This window comes from Musca vetustissima, unplaced genomic scaffold (genome assembly GCF_032173495.1).
Source record: "Musca vetustissima isolate MV318-11 ecotype Yass unplaced genomic scaffold, APGP_CSIRO_Mvet_v1 utg57006, whole genome shotgun sequence".
Taxonomy (NCBI): domain Eukaryota; kingdom Metazoa; phylum Arthropoda; class Insecta; order Diptera; family Muscidae; genus Musca; species Musca vetustissima.
The window spans coordinates 94686-115355 of NW_026881377.1; the positions used below are offsets into that span (position 1 = coordinate 94686).

A 20670-nucleotide genomic window follows, 5' to 3' on the forward strand; every position below is an offset into this window, starting at 1 on the left:
ATGCTAATTAGTAACATTGAAATCAGAGATCAATAGAGAAAAAAAATAAGCGGGCACACTCCCTCAAATAAAATATAAAAATATTATTCTTAATATAACAGATAATTTTAGGAAGCAAGGAAGGGAAATTCTTCTATGAAATGTGAACTTGTTCATATAATGTATGAACAAAGCCATGAAATTCATGAAAATTTCTCAAAAGTTCAGAAATACATCATAAAAAGTGTTTTGTGGTAGAGTATTGTAAGAGAAATGTCATATAATTCATGAATATTTCGGAAATGTTCATAAACACATCATAAAAAGCGTTTTATAGTGAAATTTGGTCCCTATTAAGGAAAACGTGTTGTATAACCGGCTTCAAGAATCAGATTCTTTAGTTTCTGTGACCTGATAGAAAAAAAATACGACAATGAACTTAGAGATACAAAAATTAGGTGAAATCATTACCGATTCAAATCTCAGCTGTATATATTTACGAAAAATGCATTTGTTCATAGAATCTAAGAAAAAAATGTCATAAAATTCAAGAAAATTTTTGAAATGTTCATAAATATATTAAGAATATTATAATCTTTTATATTGAAAATGTATTATTTTCATTAATATGTATTATTTTCATTAATATGTATTATTTTCAATATAAATGTTAACGCGAGATGTTAGGGGTAATGCATACCCTTGAGGCCATTTCGAATCTGTAAACGGCTGCAATATTTAAATTTATTGTTTATTTTGAAAGTCTTAAAATTATCCTTGAAAATGAACGTCGAAGAAAATAACGCATAAATAAAAAATTATATCCTTAAAACCAAATAATTATTCCATTTATTTTAAAAATTAAAATTGCCAAATAAAATAATTAAAAAAAAAAACAATTATACAGTACGTAAATTAGGAATATATTCATAGAATGTTTGTAAATTGTTACTTAATTAGGAAAACAAATTATTTTCCTGATTTATTCTTAATATTGTTTTCGACGATTTTTATATTACTAATATAATTGTGAATCTTTTCCAGACACTCTATATCAGAGAGAGAGTATGAGAGTATTTACATTTATATTTAATAAATGTATGTTTCCAGGTTTATGAATAAGTTCATTGAATTTAGTACAACTTTCATAACTGAGACCAAATAAAATAAAGTTTAAATTATTTATTTATCCATCTATTTTTTTCTGATTCGATAAGTAGATTAAAAAAGTGTTTCGATACATAAATAGGCGCGCACTTCGGCCTAATTTGGAAAGACCACTCCAGTTATGACTCTGTTCTTAGAATTTATGAACATTTTCATAAACAAGTTATCTTCTGATTAGATAAATTCGATCGCATTAAAAAAAGTATGCGATACTTAAATAGGTGTGTATTTAAAACAAAATTTCGGCCTATTTTAGAAAGACCACACCAATTATGAATCCGTTCATATAATTTATGAACATTTTCATAAAGAAGTTAGTTATCTTCTGTTTCGATAAATTCGATCGGATTAAAAAAAGTGTTCGATACTTAAGTAGGTGTGCATTTAAAACAAATTTTTTGTGTATTTAAAAATGTGTGATTTTTAAAAAATATTTTTTGGGTTTAAAACGGAGTTGTTCGATACGTAAATTGGCGTGAATTAAAGAAAAATTTTTTCATACTTTCATATGTCTGGATTTTAATAATATTTGTTTTCAATGTCAATAAGTAGGTGTGGATTTTTATAAATATTTTTTTAATGCCTAAAAATAGGCGTGGATTTTTATAAATATTTTTGTCAATGCCTAAAAATAGGCGTTGATTTAAAAATATATTTTTTTCAATGCCTACAAATAGGCCTGGATTTTTTAATACCTAAAAATAGGCGTGGATTATGCCTAAAAGGCATTGTTTTTAAAATATTTTTTATCATCAAATATAGGCATGGATTTTTTAAATAGTTTCTTCAATGCCTGGAAATAGGCATATTTACTAAAAATTTTTTTTTCGGTGCTCAATGCACTAAAATTCACCAGTTTTTTATAATATATATTTTTCAGAATTAAGAAAATCGACCTGTTTTTTAAATGCATTTTTTATATTTTGTCATTGCCTAAAAATAAAAATGCATACAATTAGACGTATTTGACCGGATATTGAAATGTTTTACGTTTCTAAGTAGGTTTTACTCAAATGCATAATTTTTTCAAACTTTCCTGTCAGCCTTTTCCATTTTCAATTATATATTGCTTTTATTTTGCATATATCCAATCTCGTATGATTTCAAAATCCTAATTAAATATTTATTTTGTCTTCCTTGCATATATTCTAAAATATATGTGTATGTGAACGTTGTTTTGTTTATTTTATTCCTATCGCATAAAATCCTTAGTACCGAAAATGGATTTTGAATGCCGGACAGGATATCCTACAACAGACACTTCCGTTTGCAGTTGTTTCTAAATTTGAAATTTGTATTTCTTTACAAACACATATTAAATAGAAAAGGTATTTGGTTACAAAAAAATACCTGTAAAATAATTTTTCCATGGAAAATCAACATAACTTGACCTCAGTCAAAGAAATCTACCACAACCACCTTTTAACATTCACACACACAAAACATATTATTTATTTAAAAAATCTTCTTCTATTGTCCAGGTTTTTACCCCTCAACAAACAAATAACTATTTGAAATTGTTTCTCATGTAAATCTTTTGTTGTCTCAATAAATTATGTTGACCAACACCAATAGCTCTTCAGCAAACAATGTGACGGGTCTGTCTTTCAAAAGAAGTATATGTTTTGTGCTACGAATGAATCTTCTTCCCATTTTTTGCTTTATCATTTTAAGACCTTTGAACTTTTCAAGTGTTTTAATTTCGTTGTGGTTGTGCCTTGTGGACATTCATTGCAAAAAATCAATATTGTATTTCCTTGATTTTTTTTAAATCTTTTGAAGAAAACCAGAGATGATGTTTGAACAATTTTATTACTCTCTGTCTTGGTATTTTGAAAGGATGAATATAAAATGCATCACGTTCTTTGATTGAAAAAATTCTAGGTTTTTGTTGTTTTTTTTCGAAAAGTTTTCAAGCGTCTCTGGTTTGGTGTATGTTTTTTTATGTGATTGTTTTTTTATTTTTTATTTGCTTGGATTTTATGTTTGTTTGTCTTTTTGTTAACCCAAGCACCAGAATCAGCGCCAATGACTCATACCACCAGAGATCGGTCGGTCGGCCGGTATGTAATGTTGTGTGGTTCAATGTGGTGTCGCTGTTTGGCATATTGATTGTTGTAGTTGACTGTATTTAGTATGACTTCATATTATTACTTACGTCGTGTTTTTCTGCTCTCCTCCCGAACCGGCCAATGGATTTTATTTATAAAAAAATACAGCTTTACAAAAAAATATATATACATGTCGGTGTAATAAACGGGCAAATCTCTGTGGTAATACAAAATAAAAAAACATGTTAGCCAGTGTTGTAAAATTGTAGTGACAAGAGGAAACACCACACCGCTAGGCAGAGGTTCCCAATTTGTACGAGAGCTATTACTTTCATTTCTGGTCTAATAATGGAAATTCAAATATTTTTCATTAAAAATGGTTTTATTGTTATTCAAATAATCCCCAACGTGATTTATAAAATATTTCGTAAGATCGAATCATTTGTCGAAGGAATTTTTCCACTGCGATTGAAAGACCTTCAGAACATGATTTTTGAGCTTCATCACTTCAACAGAACTTCTAGAGACGAAAATCATTGGCCACACATCTTATTCTTAATATGCGGAACTAAAAGAAGTAATTGGACTCGATTTGACAGGGATCTGTTTAAGTCGAAGTGTAAAAGCTCGAAGTTCTTCGAAAACTTTAGGCAAGCAAAATGTAGTGGTATCACCCAGAACTGGTCTTCCTTTATTCCTGTGGCGAATCAGTTGCCGCATGACATATTTTAACGAAGAAACAGCTGCTTTCGTTGGATATGAAGTCTTTGAATGCCTTAATTAATTAATATACATAAATCCATGCACCACCTGTCGCGATCATTTTTTGCACCAAAAAAACATGAACCATTAATGAGGTGATTATCAAATTGTGCTAAATTCAACTTTATATATCGAATATTCGCTTGTGGAAAAAATGCCTCTACCTCGAGGTAAGTCACACGAGGATATTGTAAGAACGTTTATACTAAAAATTGTCTACACAGAAAAAAAAAGCCACCCCGAAATTTTTGATTAAAAGCTTCATCAGCGTTCGACAAAAAGATGTCGATAACATATTTCAAACGTAGTCGGAAATGTTTATCAAACACCAACAATTCACAAAAAAACCATCAACAAACGAGTTTGACCAAAAAATTATTAAATTTGTTGGACAATTTTTAATAATTTTATGCTTCGGATTCCCAGAAAGTGAAACACCAAATTGGCGATTTTTTTAGTATTTTTTTCTGTTTTGTCTTAAAAGTCAAAAATCCTCTGTAAAATGACGATTTTAGGTACTTTCAAGTTCTCTAGCCACATTTCAGACCGAATGATTGGCACTATTTCTTATTTCAGGTTATCGGAGTATAAATTCATGTATTATGCAAATATATTTTTCAAGTCTCTGTAAAAAACACAACACATTTTCGTACGTGAAACCGTAGACCGCAGTACATATTTTCTAACAAGTATCAAACTTTCCAATAGAAAGTACAGATTGCGCCAGGCAGTACATTTCCAATAGGATTAACAGTAATTTAGATTTTCGGGTTCCCAGAGGTTATTTTTTTTATTTAAAAATTGTTTTTTGTTTTGACTTAGAATTCAAAAATGCTCTAAAAAAGTAGATTTTATGTATTTTCAAGATACTAATCGCATTTTCAGACTGAAGTGGTAATCTTTTCGCACTTCAGGTTCTCAAAGAGTAAATCCATTTTTGCAAATAGATTTTTTCAATCAATGTAAACAACACAACACATGACCGTACGTCAAGCCGCACTGAGTACTTTTCTACTGAAGGTAGCAATAATTTCAGGTTCTAAGAGGGTAAATCCTTTTTTTACAAAAGGAAATTTGAAGGCAAATAAACAACACAACACATGTATAACACTACTAAGTACGTATATTGTAAAAACTGTCGAACTTTCTAGCAGGCAGCACATTTCCAGTAGGATTGATAATAATCTGTTTTTTCGAATTCCCAGGGGCGTAAATATATGCTGGTAATTTTTTAATAGTTGTATGTTGAATATTGATTTTAGGTATTTACAAAGTTATTTCAGGACGAAGTGACAATAATTTCTAATGTCAGGAAGTCAGAGGTTAGACAACCTACGAGCAGAAAATTGTCAACAAGGACTTAGTTTTGATATTATCCCCATATAAACAATCCTCGAAGTGGTTGTTATGATTTATTTAGAGTTCTGAATATGTAGCAGCCCTCATGTAAGCGAATCTCCCGATTTTAGATATTTTCTAACAGAAGAGGTTGTAATTTGAAACTTCGATTTATAAGAGAGCTATTCGCAGAACATTTTTAACATATGTAACGCAACATCTCTAAAAATTATTATATTAAAAAACCTTATATATTATTCTCCTAAATTTAGGTGATCTACAAATTGATTATAATCTACCTCCTTTATGCTACAAAGAATAAATGTGCTTCGACTTAAAGAAAATTCGATACATGGCAAGTTGTGGCAGTTCAACTATATATTCTCCTCCCTTTGAAGACCCTTTGTATGGGTCTTTTTTATAGGTAAAATCAATTTATTTTTTCTATTGGTCTTCAAATCTGTATGAATTTGATGGTAATTCTTGGACTTCGTTAATCCGATAAATAAATATTAAATTTAATTTTTTTATTGAAATCAAATATCCACTATAATTGTTTTGGACTCACTGCTTTAAAGGTTATACAGAGTGTCTCTTCAAAAGCGTTTTTATTTCCAACAATCATTTATTTCCACTATACATTTTTGTTTAGTATTCAAATATAATTTTCAAACAACAAAATAATTTCAATAAAAAGTGCAAAACCAAAATGAGGTTGGTAATCCGGACTTTGTAGTGGACTTGACATGTTTTATTTTATTTATTTATTTTTTATTTTTTTTTTCAATAGAAACAAACACAATAATTAAAATTGTTTTTAGATTGCGTAAAACAACAATCGATGACAAATTCAGCGGCTCCTAACGTTGGTTTACAATAATAAGAAAGCCTATAAAATATTTACACAACAGCAACAAAGATTAGTATTCAATTGCTTATCGAAATGTCATTTTGTTTTCTATCTCATATATATTGCAAACAAAAATAAATAAATAAATTGCGGCTTATATATTTGTCATCTATTTTTAAGCCTGAATAATAATGACAGAGCACTTTATTATTTCAACTAGCTGTTATGAGTTTTAATTAGAATATCGCAAATCGACGGAACTCAGTGGACAATTTTACACATTAGAACGCTATACTTCGCATCAATTTTAGAAAATTTACAGAAGGTAGCTAGCTAGCTGTGTTCTTGTTGTACATGTGACAATATTAATTAACACAATGAGATGGAAGAAAATAACTATATGCACACTTTCTGTCGCAATTTGCCTACAAGACTATTTTTAATTTATTCTCAAAATTGAAAAGGGTAGAAGAATACATTTTGACACTTTTTTGTCACTTCGACACGAGTAATTTAGCATTTCCTTTTGAAAGTCTTAATTGATTTTTTCGTCAAGGTTGTATTTCCTTCAAATAAAGAAATTAAATATAACTTCCGCGTCTAGTGTTGCATCAAATTTGTCAAAATTTAATACAACCCACTACCACTCTATGGCATTATTAAATTTAAACTATGATTAATTTAATTATTATTTAACTGAATCAGGCAAGTTGTAGTTTGCCAAGATACATACACACAACACTTTCAGGTATATCCAAAAATTGCGAATGACCATCTTAAGGAAATTCGTCATAAAATTTTCGTTTGAAAAAATAAAACGTGACAATAAAACTTAATATTGCCATAAAATTAAAAATATTTATATTTAAGTGGCTTGCAAGTTTTTGGTTTAGGAAATATTTGGTTGACGTGCGCCGCCTGTGCATCACTGATTCGTAATTCCGAAACTTTTCGAATAACAATATTTTTTCAACTCAAAAAAGTTGAATTAATATCCTTTTGGTTAAAAATACCTACCCCAATATTTCTCAAATGTTTGCCTATGTCTTATAAAAAGGATTTTTTCCAAGGTTTACAGTTACTTCGTAATACTAAAATATAGCCACTTTGGTTGAAAATTCAGTCACTAAGACCATCAACATAATTATAATTAGTTCAAAAGACGGACGAGGCCGACTATATCTTCACAGATATTCTCCTGTGTAAAATATCCCGTCTATAGAACAGGAGAACTATTGGCATGGAATCGATTTAAATCAATCCGTACGCAGGTTATTCTGAAATCAATGCAAAATTGCATGCCAATCGGATAGACTTGGGGTCTTTGGTGAACCATTTGTGTGAAATCAAGAAAAATTATGCATGAGAGCTAAGTGGCAATCTCAACCAATTTGGAATCTATATCTAAATCTGAACCGATTTCAAGACAAGAGATCTAGCAGAGGCGTGTTTTTTTAATACCATCAGACAGTGATATAGCAGATGCGTGTATTTTTAAAGGCATCAGAAAGAGGAATCCTCGCCTCTGCTAGGGATTTTTAAAGGCCATCAGACAAATTTCTAGCGGAAGCGTGGATTTTTTTAAGGCCATCAGGCAGAGGTCTGGCCTACGTCATTCTGAGTTGAGTTTTGAAGGCCATCAGGAAGAGGTCTAGCAGAGGCTCGCCTTTTGTTAAGGCCATCAGACATTGGTCTAGCAAAGGCGTGGATGTTTAAGGTCATCAGACAAAGGTCTAACAGAGGCGTGGATTTTTTAGCCATCAGACATTGGTCTGGCAGAGTCGTTCATTTTTGTAAGACCATCAGACATTGGTCTAACACAGGCTTGGATTTTTTAAGGCCATCAGACAGATGCCTAGCAGAGGCTCAGTATTCTGTGCATAATTTTGTGCCAATCAGCCAAACCTTGGGAGTTTGGTGCTCCATATATATGAGAGCTATATCGAAATATTTACCGATTTTCTCCAATTAAAATAAGTTGAGTGTCCTGAGCTATATCGAAATCTTTACCGATTTTCTTCAATTTAAATAGAGTTCGCCCTTGGTCCAAAAAAGTGATCTGAGCCAAATTTCATACAATTCGGATGATAAATGCGACCTGAACTTTGTTCAGAAGAATACATGGACGGACGAATGCATGATTCGACTCAGAAAGTGATTCTATACATATTCTCTAAAAGAACCATGGGTCTATCTCGATTCCTTTGGCTGTTGCACAAAGACATAATACCCTGTACCACAGTGTGGTGAGGGTTATAAAAATACCGAATATGGGGCTTGGTCCAAAAAAGTGAACTGGGTCAAATTTCATCCAATTCGGATAATAAATACGTCCTTAACTTTGTTCACAAGAATACATGGACAGAGGGATGGACGGTCGGTCAAAGTGATTCTAAGAAGGAACCATGGGTATATCTCGATTCCCTTTGCCTGTTACAAACATATGCTAAAATACATAATACAACAGTGTGATGAAGGGTATAAAAATACTAAATATAGGGCTATAGTTAAAAATCAACAGATGATCAATAATAGATTATCAATTGTTTCCTCACATAAACGACAGTAATCCACTCAATTGATGTCCCAATTAGATGTTAGGGTTATGATGCTTACAGTGATTTGGATCTGTTTTTTACGTAGTGACATCAGAAAGGTAATTATACGTCGTGAAATCTCAGCGCAGATCGATTTTAAAATTTTAAATCCAGGCTGCTACCTATTTTTCCCCAATAAATCCTACGGGTTTCACCAATATAATAGCCAATCTCTATCTGTAGATTGCGCCACTGATACCTCCCTCGGCCAAGTTCAACTGCTATTTCATTTCATTTCATTTATTTCACTATTTCCTAGAACCCAAGATTTTAACTTCGAACTAACACTTTCACTTGTACAGAATTGAAGTATCGAATTTGGGTCGTTGGAATTGATTTATAGGAGACATTTTTATTATTTGATTCCAACATTTATCAAAAAATACTCTTCAAATATACGACCCTAAATATTTTTCTATACAAAAACTTTTAATAAAAATTGCTGATCTTTTTACGGAATGTTAGTAGCAAGTTTTTGTTATGCTAAAAATCAGTATAGGTGTCAATGAAATTCAGGTTCATAAAATCAATAATAATACAACTCGAGAAAAGTATTGTTTACCGTTTATTGTTTATTAACAAAGGTGTTAATAAAATTATAACGAAATCGTTTAATAAAAAACATTTAATAATATGGTATTATGATTATTTTGTTAATGACCTTCACCGATTATTTTTTTTTTCGCAAAATCTTTTTTGTAAATATGTAAATATTTGTATTAACCACCACTAACATAGATTGTAGATTAAAAACGCAGCTAATTGGCGCTACTAACAAGCCTATACTTCCCCCTATTACTTCTTCATATCATGACCGTATGTGATGAAGCACTAGACTAATTTTCCAATAACACTCCTCGTTAATTAATTTTCCCCTCAGCTAACCAAGAAGACTCAATACTAATCCCACCCTTTTGGTTTTTGTTTTGGTATAACAACAACAACAAAATCGCATAAAGAAATATATCTCTATATATGTTTTGTATTTTCTTTTCTTTTTTCTCTCCGTCTCTAAAAACTATAGGATGATAAAAGTCTGGACATAATGGGCCAATATAAACCTGAAATCTTCTGTTAAGAAAGCCGATTAAGAAGCAGAAGTGAACAAAAAAACAATAAAAATACACACACAAGAACAACAGCAACCTACAAATAAATAAAAATTTGATACAAATACTTTATGCTAATCATAATACAAACAGTCAACATCGTAGCGCTCATGTCTTGTTTGTTTGTAAATTTTTGTTAACAAAAGAAAAGAAATTTCTCAGAAGAAGATATCGAACAAATTTTTATTACAACAAATAACTGCCAATAGAAGAACAAAACCAAATCAACGAACAAAAAAAATTAAAAATCCTTTTTTGGAATCTTGAGCCTCTCGAAGGAAGTAATTGATTACATTACCGTTTGATTTGATTAACTTCGCCCCCAACCTCCATCAAGGCTGCAGCAGTTACCACAATATCAACAACAACAAAAAAGTATCTCATACATCACGTTAAAAATTTAAGGATTTATTTTTGCATACATATACATATATACCAATATAATTATAAAGCGCGGAAGAAGAAGAAGCAAGCTTAATTTTTTAAGTCCATTTAAGAAAAAAAAATACATGTTTATTGTGTTTTTTGTTAAAGAAGTAAATCGAGAAGAAGAAGAAATCCCCCAATTTATATATAAATCTCATTTAGAAAAAAACAAATATTTGTTTGTATTTGTCATAAGAATCTCTGTATTATTGTCCTGTAAAATCAACGTTACAAAAAATCAACAACAAAAACATCGCTTATCTATGTCAATTTGCAAAAAACAGCTTTGCCATTATCGTTACCCCATCATCACTATTTGAAAAAAAAAGAGTATCAACCAATCATCAGCAGTGTCCATGTTTGAATCAATAATTGGCAGAATTTTATAAAAAATATATACAGGTAAGTCACCGAAAAAATTCCTTTCACTCTCAAGAAAAAAAATTGAAAAATTTTTACTAACATGTCTTTATTCATTTCATGTCCTTTTTTAGTTTCTTTCTTTTAGTTGCTCATTACAATGTGTACCCCACCCCTCTCATCCATTTTCTTATCTTCTCTTCAATTGGCTTTATTTTTGTTTGTTCTTTATCATTATAGAATTTGTGCTTTAGAACTCATACATTAATGCTTTTTATGTTTACAACACACACACACACTACACACATTTACAACCATCAGATTACTCACAAACATCAGATTACACCTCAAATCTAGATTTTAAACATATAGATTAATCCTACAAGTATATACCCACTTAATGTAGCTTAAATCCTAAAAGTATACCCACTCATTTTTATTGTGTAGCCTAAATGTATACACCACATTTGTTTTTTACATTTAGCATATGTTGTTGTTCTGTCATTATATCTAAAATGACATTGACCTAAATTTGTGTAATACCCTCAGACATTTAATAAAATACTATGGGACATTTAATCACCAACATTTTATATACGGGTATTGTAGTTAGTTGTGAAATAAAAAAAGCGACAACAACAACATTTATCCTGCGATTAACCTATAATTACCAACATAAACACACTGACACGAGCATTGCAATGTATGGAGAATCTAAAAACTGAACTAAAATCGATAAAAACGAAAATCTGTAAAAATTTCCAGTATTTGTTAGAAAACCAGGTTAACAATTTGCTTTTAGCCAATTTCAGTTTTCAGAGAGAAATTATATGACGTGAACAAATATAATTACCTCTCACACACCCCGCATACATTTTGTAAACAGTCCTATTATTTGGTTGTAAACCAGTTCCCCGGACGAACATATGAAGCAAGTACAAAAAGCGCTATTTTTGGCCGGACTCTACTATTTATATCCAATACCATGTGAGGTATTTTCCAAATTCCTTAAATCGGTCAGGGCTTTATATGAGGACTATGTTTTTTGTAAATTGTCTTCTCAGCGAATAATGGTAAAAAACTGAGCTGGACCTTTCCATGGGGGCTATGTAAAAACATAACTTAAATCGCACATTTTATGACTTTTACAACCTTTAATATATCGGAGAGTCAAATTACTGCAACTTCGGTTGGAAAATTGGACACCCTCTTAAAGTACCGAAAATTGCCAGGTTGCCTCTTTATTATAGCTATACCAAAAAGGGATATCGATCTCTTACAGTAATAACAATGACTGTGCATAATTTCCAAAATTATGATATCGAAAGTAAAGCCCAATCATCTCAATAGCAACGTCCAGAACAGCCAAGACAGAAAAAAACATGTCATGTTGAGGCAAATGTGAAGGTTTTGCCCACTATATCATTAATTCTTGCCAATTTTAGGGAAAAATATGGTTACTGAAACGATTCATTCTTTGATATGATCTTAAAAGTTTTTTCCTTGATCCGACTTCGTAAGTTTAAAACGAGTGATACCCACCCTATACAACCACCGCTGAACACTAACTTTCAGTGGATCTATATTCCTAGCCGGGGCAATATATCGCTCTATTTGCACCCCCTTGACCGATTATAGGTCAATAGCTCCTAATTCTAACGCTGGCATCTATTCGTCATGTTTTTTTTAATTTTGTTATTTTACACACAAAAGTCTTGGTTCATTTGATTTGCTCAATATTGTGCGGTATTTATCAAAACTGTCTTCCCCGTGGAATATTTGTGATGTTCAGATAATAATTGTAGTCTATAGAGCGACTAGAAAACGAGAATTAATTAAGTTTTTGGTCCATTGCATATCCTAAATATCATCAAATCCCCACCGAAGACTATAAATATCATCCATAACCATAACCCTTCATGTAAATTTTCAAACTAATAGGTTATGAACTAATAGGTTATACAAAAAGTTTACTCTCCTGCAGTAAAATATTACTCTTGGAAAGTATACGGTCATTATGACTCACGGTCTGGCTACATCTTTTCAGAATATTGTCAAACCACCTTTGATTCTACCTCTAATAAGGTATGCCTCAAACATTTAAAGTCGTATATATAATACGGAATATTGGATTTAGACAAGTATGGGTCCTATTAACTTATTATTTATAAAATTAAACTTAATTTTCTCAGAATACAAATTATATTTTTACAAAAATCTGTTTTTGATTAAAACATTTTTTTATGTGGGGTTTTGGATGTCAGAACACTTTTAGTGTGACGCATGGTATTCTAAAAAAATTCTTCTATTGTAGCTCTCTTTGTCTTCTATAAAAAATCCTTATGTTCTTCCCGAAGAAGGGATCTGGGGCCTCTGTTTAATATTTTTATAATTCTTTTCAGTTCTTTACAAAAATCTTTTTTGTTTTTTTTTTTACTTCCATTAAAAGTTCTTATTAGTCTATTAAACAAAATCTCAGATCTTCTAAAAGAAAATTTGTCACTTTTCTTTTTAAAGACCCTTTGATCCTATATATTAGTTCTTATTTGGTAATTTATAAGAAGGTCCATTAGTCTTTAATAAAAAGATAACTTGCTTTTGCAAAAAACTACCTCTTGACCGACCTTCTATAACAAAACGTTTTGGGCACCTATTAAAATACCTTTTCGTATTTTGTCCTACTGCTATAAAATGACTTGATGGTCTTCTAAATGTAGAACATTAAGTTTTCTTTAAGAAGATACATTGGTCTTTCATAAAATGACTCCTTGTCTTCTGTGGAAAGATCTCTTCAAAAGGAAGGACTCTGACTCATACTTATATAAAACACCTATTGCACTTCTAAAAATACTCTTTTTACACAATTGAAGAGTAGACCAAGGGTTTGATATGTGGTTCTAAACTTATTGGTCTTCCATAAGAGTATTTCCGGATAGACAGCAACAGCAGAATGCCAGCTAGCAGGAAAATACGTAACTCTTGTAGTCATATTTTTTATTATATTGACCGATTTGACTTAAAATTATTGAGCCACAATACCCAACCCATGAAGATAAACTTCAGAACATGATAGTTCCAAAATTGTTCTACTGAAATTGAAAAAGAAAAAGAGTAACTGTTGTGGAGATATTTTTATAATAACGTCCAATTTGTCTTAAATGTAGTGAGCCATAATATGTGAAGATAAACCTCAGAACAGTTCCAAGAAATTTCCTACTGAAATTGAGGGTTACGAACGTAAGAAACTTGGATCAGAATGAATTTATGGGGTTCTGTGCAGCAGTAACGCTTAGAATTTTTTGTCCTTTACGATACTTTATCGCTTTTATTTTGATAGGACCATCACCACAAATTGGACTTATAGAGTTACTCTGATCCAATGTACCCATCCATTGTTTGTAACTTCGTCATCGAATTTAATCCTAATCAAAAAATAAACCACAACACATAATTTATATTTTCCACAAATTAACCAACATTAGTGCATAATTTGTCAAACAATTTGTCAAACAATTTGTCGGAAACGATTAACAAAAAAAAATAATCTTCAAAATTTAGAGGGATATATTCAGCTCTCAATGTAAAATAACAACCCACCAAATTCCTTCCAATCAACATAGTAGTTTTTAGAAAAGTAACAATTTCCTTTACTGACTATTAAATTTTATTAACTTTTATTAAAAAAATAATGAAAATGTCAAATACTAATCAACATTTTACCTTGCATTAGCCTTGTAAATCTTAGAATAGTAACAATTTCCTCTACTGACTAAAAATATTTTATACCCATTTTATTCTAAATAAATTTTACTAACTTATATTACAAATTAAAAAAAATATATATGTATATGTCAAATACTAATCAACATTTTTTCTTCCCCTTCTCCTTGCAGATGGCCCATGTGGTTGGCGTCCCCAGACGCGATCCCTGTCGTAAGTGTCAGCTGCCCGTATTTCTGGCTGAACGTTTGTTGGTAGGCAAAAAAGTCTATCATCGAACGTGTTTGAAATGTGCCCGCTGTGGTTCGCAATTGACTCCGGGAAGTTTTTATGAAACCGAAGTTGATGAACAATATGTTTGTGAAACTTGTCCCGATGAAGAAGTTACTAATGGTGATTTTGTCACTGCTAGTGGAGGTGCCGTGGAGACCACAACAGATCCTGGAGCTAACATAGAACGTGCAACATCACCAGTACAAATGAGAAGAAATCAGTTAGAAGGTGAATCAAATTTTGCAACAGCAGCAACAACGTCGAATGCCAGATCGGTGCGCAGTTCCATACGAGATCGTTTGGCATTCTTTGAAAAACAACAACAGCAACAACAACATGATCCCTTGGATCGTGATAGTAAACTTTTGCAAAAAAGTCTTAGCGATGAAGAAAAATCCAAATCATTGCAAAGAATGGAAAAGAAGGCAACGGATAATCCATCCACTTCGTCGGGTGGTTATAAAATGAATTCCGCCTTGTCGAACTTTCTCAATGATACTGTTGACAATGAACCTGATGATGATGGTGAAACTGATCCAGACCGTGATGAAGATGAAAGTGAATCGCTGTCATCATCAATACAAAATTCCAAAATGGAAACATCCGATTCTGAGGAAACTGATGATTTGACATCGGTGTCATTGCCACCGGAATTACCAAAATCATTGCCACCCTCATTTATGGTGGACGATGAAAAGGAAAAGAAAAAGCCAGAAGAACCCAGCAAACGTTTTACAGCATCAGCTCAATTGATATTGGGTTCAAATTCAGACGTAACAATAACAACCACAAGAGAACTAAATGCCGATCAAGAAGAGAATATTATAAGGACCTCAACACCCATCCAACCATTAGCGGATGAATTGGAAATTAGTGTAACCTCCACTAAGACTAAAACCAATGATACGACCAACAATAATGATGTGGAACATACTGAGAACACGGAAACGATAATGGCAACAAAATCAACAGATACAAAAGAGACGACGACAATACAGCAAATAGAATTAGAAAATAATTTAGCTTGTAATGAAACTAATGATAATGATTGTGTTACCAAAGACAAAGCAACAGTTGATGCTTCCATCGTGGCTATGGAAACGACAACCGAAGCTGCACAGCAGTTAGAGAGCACAATAGAAACAGCTACAACAGCAACAACAACTGAGATGAAGACACCACTCCAACCGGTGTCTTCTAGTATCAGCAGTCCTAAGTCTCGAGAGTCTTCAGTGGAGAAAGAACTTGAAACCAGTGAAAATCGTGAAGATGTGGAATTACGCACAAAATCTCCAACTGAAGGCGCTGGCGAACCTGTCCCTTATTTAACTACGGAGGACAAGGAGACCACACAGAGACTCAGTGTAGTTCGTGCTCGCCTGCAACAATTTGAAGTAATTACAAATAATGAAAAAGATAAAGAATCTATTAAAATTACTACAACTAATACAAAAGATCCGGAACCAGCAGATCAAGAACCAGAAAATAATTCCCAAACTGTAACTATAACATCACCAGAAACCATTGAAAATGAGTCTCAAAGCCGCTCAGAAGAAAAGGTATTGGAAATTGAAACTAAGATACCAACACCAGCTCCACGTGAGGAATCTTTAAAAATGGACACTGAAGAAGCCGAAGTAGTTCCACAAATTGAAGCTATCCAAGAAGATAATAATAAAGAAATACCAACTGAAAAACTAGAAGACGAAGTGCCTTTAAAGATGGAAACAAAAGACAATGAAATTTTAGAAGATAAGATAAAGTCAATTGAAAACAAAGAAGAAGAACAACAAGAACACCAACCAAAAGAAGAAAAACAAGATGTTACTACTACCACCTCTATTAGTTCCCAAGAAACACCAAAGGAAGAAACAGAACAACAAACTACAACTGCGGAACTATCAACTAAAGATAGTCACACACCAAGTAAAATTCCCCTAGAAGAATATCCTGAAGATTTGAATCCCTTTAAATCAGATGATGAGGACGACGAGAAACAAAATAAAGAAAATGTTGAGCTTAGAAAACCAACCAAACAAAATATCAGTTTAAATCCATTCGATTCTTCGGATGATGAAATAGAATTGGAAAAGTCTCAAAACACATCGACGTCAACACCCAAAGTGCCACCACCAAGGCCACCTCCACCACGTATTTCGAAAAATCCCTTCGGCAGTGAAGATGAAGATGAGGAGGAGAATAGTTCGAGTGCGCTAGCTCAAGCACAATTGCGGCGCTCTTCGTTGACAGCGTCGCAGATACGGCGTACCCCAGTACCCACACCCAGATCCAATGTGTAAGTACATATTTATTGTTATATGAAAACAAATTTCTCATCTCCTCACCCACCTACACACTTATTTACATTCACTCAAATTCATTTGCACAATTTTTGAGCTTCAAGATGAGCTTGGTTTATTGTTTTAATTGTCATCGCAAATAGTGAACAGAAAGCTGTTGTTGTTTCTCTTTTTTTTTTGAAATTTCTTTGTCATACAGTGAGTGTAATAAGTATTTTGCCTCAATACAAATTTGACAAATTTCTAATATATACGCCTAAAGCCATCATACTAAAGATGTAAAATGAATTATGTATGCTAGGATATGTTTGTAGACATATTTAGATCTTATTTCTGCAAGAATCACTGCGAAAGACCTATTGGTCTCGAAGATATCGGCCAAAATCTATACCATCCCAAAAATGATTATCACAAAAAAGTATTTTGCTTTTTATTATCATTTTTGAAAAAATCATTATATATCACAAGCATTGTATTTTTATAGTTACCATTGCGGGTAACCACACACTAAAAGCGATTAGGCGACGATTCCAATAAACCACGGCATTTTTGCGCGAATATTTTCTCATAATTTACGTTCAATACATTCTCTAGCAATTTTTCATTTAATATATGGTAATTTCTCGTCCTAATCTCAAAATGAGAGTATTAGATATGGTCGTCGCGGCTTCAAAACATCCCAAATAACTTTAGAATAATAAAAAAGAGGTTTTGCAAAATATATCGCGAGGACAGGGCCCTAAAAACTATTAAAACCAAAATCCGACAAACAAATTATTAAAAAAATATCGCGAAATCCCATTTTTCAGACTTTGAAAACTTTATGGTCCATTAATATTGATCTTGGAACCAATATATGCGATGAAAATAGCAATAAGAAGGTCAGATTCTAAGATATGAACGGTTTTGTGGCAATAGAAATACAGCAAATTTCGAAAATAAATAGATCGACCAGTTTATTCACTGATGCATTTTATTCGCAACTGATGGTGTTAAACGGATGTAAAATATTGACTGCGTATTCGTCACCAGCTACCACAGTTTTCTAAAACGCAATACTATTTGACGAAGAATGATGTTTTCTCCCAACTTCATGTAATGCTTGTAGTTTCTGTTGTTTTAGAACTGTTCATTTCTTTGAATCTGACCACCTTATTGATATTTTCATCGCATATATTGGTACGTAGATCAATATTAATGAACCATAAAGTTTACAAAGTCAGAAAAATGGGGTTTCGCGATATTTTTTTTTAAATAATTTGTTTGTCGAATTTTGGTTTTAATAGTTTTTAGGGTCCTGTCCTCGCGATATATTTTGCAAAACCTCCTTTTTATTATTCTAAAGTTATTTGGGATGTTTTGAAGCCGCGACGACCATATATAATACTATCATTTTGAGATTAGGACGAGAAATTACCATATATTAAATGAAAAAATGCTGGAGAATGTATTGAACGTAAATGTGAGAAAATATTCGCGAAAAAATGCCGTGGTTTATTGGAATCGTCGCCTAATCGCTTTTAGTATGTGGTTACCCGCAATGGTAACGATAAAAAGACAAAGCGTGTATTATACAATGATTTTTTCAAAAATGATAATAAAAAGCAAAATACTTTTTTGTGATAATCATTTTTGGGTTGGTATAGATTTTTGCCGATATCTTCGAGACCAATAGGTCTTTCGCAGTGATTCTTGCAGAAATAAGATCTAAATATGTCCACAAACATATCCCATCATACATAATTCATTTTACATCTTTAGTATGCTGGCTTTAAGCGTATATATTAGAATTTTGTAAAATTTTTATTGAGGCAAAATACTTATTACACTCACTGTATTTTTAAAATAATTACAATTCATTTATTATTTTGCAACCCACCCACTGCCTAGTAGTTTTGTGGTATTTGGTGTTACGTTTTTTTCAATTATTCAAATACCATTACCATGTTTAGATTTTTTATAATTATTTTCAATGACAGTTTTTTATTTGCGGCCGAATGAAAGCTGTTGATTTGAATGATAGATGATGGTTTTTAGATGAAATGTTGTTAGTTTTGTGATTCATATGTGGTTTTAGTGGTCATTTTAAAAAAATTGGCACAAATTATTATATAATTGTAATCCGTTTTTAGATTATTTGAAATTTGTATTACTTTCATAAAGTTATTAATTTATTTCAGAATAAATAATATAACCAAGTGGTTATAGGTCACATAAAATTGTCACCTAAATATTTTTAGACCTTTTAGAGCGAAAGATCATTCATGTAAATGTTTCGGTTTTTTGAGAGAGGTTTCCGGTCCTTTCAGAATTGCAATATTTCTGTAGTGATCCTATTAATATAGATCCAGGAAAAACGCTCATATTGCAAACACATAAAGGTTCAAAGGAACCGAATTATTCTGTTATTGTTATCTTGACTTTATATACCCGCAGCCTTACGGCTAATGAGGGTACACTTTGAAACCATAAAAATGTGCCTCATCTAAATATTTTTTTCGAGTTTTAGGCCTTTTAGAGTGAAAGATCATTCATGTAAATGTTTTTTTATTTATTTCTTTTTCGAGATGAGCTACATGATCGAAGTTGCAATTAAAAGGAAAGCTAGGGAGGTATACAACATTCCCACCATTATGCGAAGGGTTTCGCCGTTGTTTAAGATTGTATATTGTGCAACCGTATCCAGATAAGGAGGTGGCTTTGAACGATAAGTCGCCGGACAACAATTAAGAGATGCCATAGGAACCAGGGTTCAAATCCATGCCGGGCTCAAGTAGATTTTTTTATTTAATCCGTTTTAGACAGTTTGGAGTCTGTCTGTCTGCTTTGCACATCTTAATATTTGATCCAAACTTAGTTCAAGTTCGAAGATATGGAATATCGGTCCACTTCTTCCTGTGCTTCCCACACAAAATGGCCAAAATTTTGCTGAAAATTAATTTTGCAATATCATGCGACTATCCTATTTGAACCATACTTTGTACAGTATATTATTTTTACCAAGTCTATATCAAGTCCAAAGATGGGATCCATTGTTCCACTCCTTCTGGTACCTCCCCACCAAATGATCAAAATTTTCAATATTTACAAACCCAATATTAGAAGAATGGAATGTCCGATTTGAATCAAAAATTTCACAACCTATTATCTTTACTAAGTGCAGATAAAGTTTGAAGATGGGACTCATTGGGCCACTGCTTCTGGTACATCCCCCACAAAGTATATGTACATTAAACCCGAAACCTTTTTGATGAAATCTATATTTTATATAAAGCGAATAATAAAACATGTGAATAAATCCGAAGACCTACCCATAGGCTGAGGGTAAATATATGCCGGCAACACCGACTGACACTTTCTTTACTTGTTTTTCGTGTCTTCCTATACCCTTCCCATCAAATATGTGTCAATAGGAGGCTGACTTGTCAACGACAACATTGAAAACACCCCCTTGTCATAGTTGCTAATCTCGATATCATGAGCTCCCTGTGTTCGAAAATGTTTACTATACATTGGCTTATATATGTTTTTAACCTTTCCAATCTGATGATTAAATATAAAATGCCCTGTTTTCCGCAGATTTTGTGTCATTCAATAACCTTCTAATAACATGTTTCTAAATAGGAATCAACGGCTACATTACCCATAATTAATTAGGTGCTTAGTGAACCGAACTCGACCATAGATTTACTACCTTTAAACTTTATGGTGTCGAATGTGGTAAACTTGAAAACTCCA

General features: G+C 32.1%; 1 protein-coding gene across 1 annotated transcript in view; it reads left to right on the forward strand.

Annotated features, from left to right (window-relative positions):
* The window catches only part of LOC133327334 (MICAL-like protein 1), a 109467-nt gene that overhangs the window by 75188 nt on the left and 13609 nt on the right, over positions 1–20670 (forward strand). Inside the window, exons 4-6 of the mRNA XM_061535897.1 lie at positions 14533–14752; positions 14798–16394; positions 16479–16928. Coding sequence (XP_061391881.1) covers positions 14533–14752; positions 14798–16394; positions 16479–16928 — 2267 coding nt within the window. The remainder of the gene's footprint in view (positions 1–14532; positions 14753–14797; positions 16395–16478; positions 16929–20670) is intronic.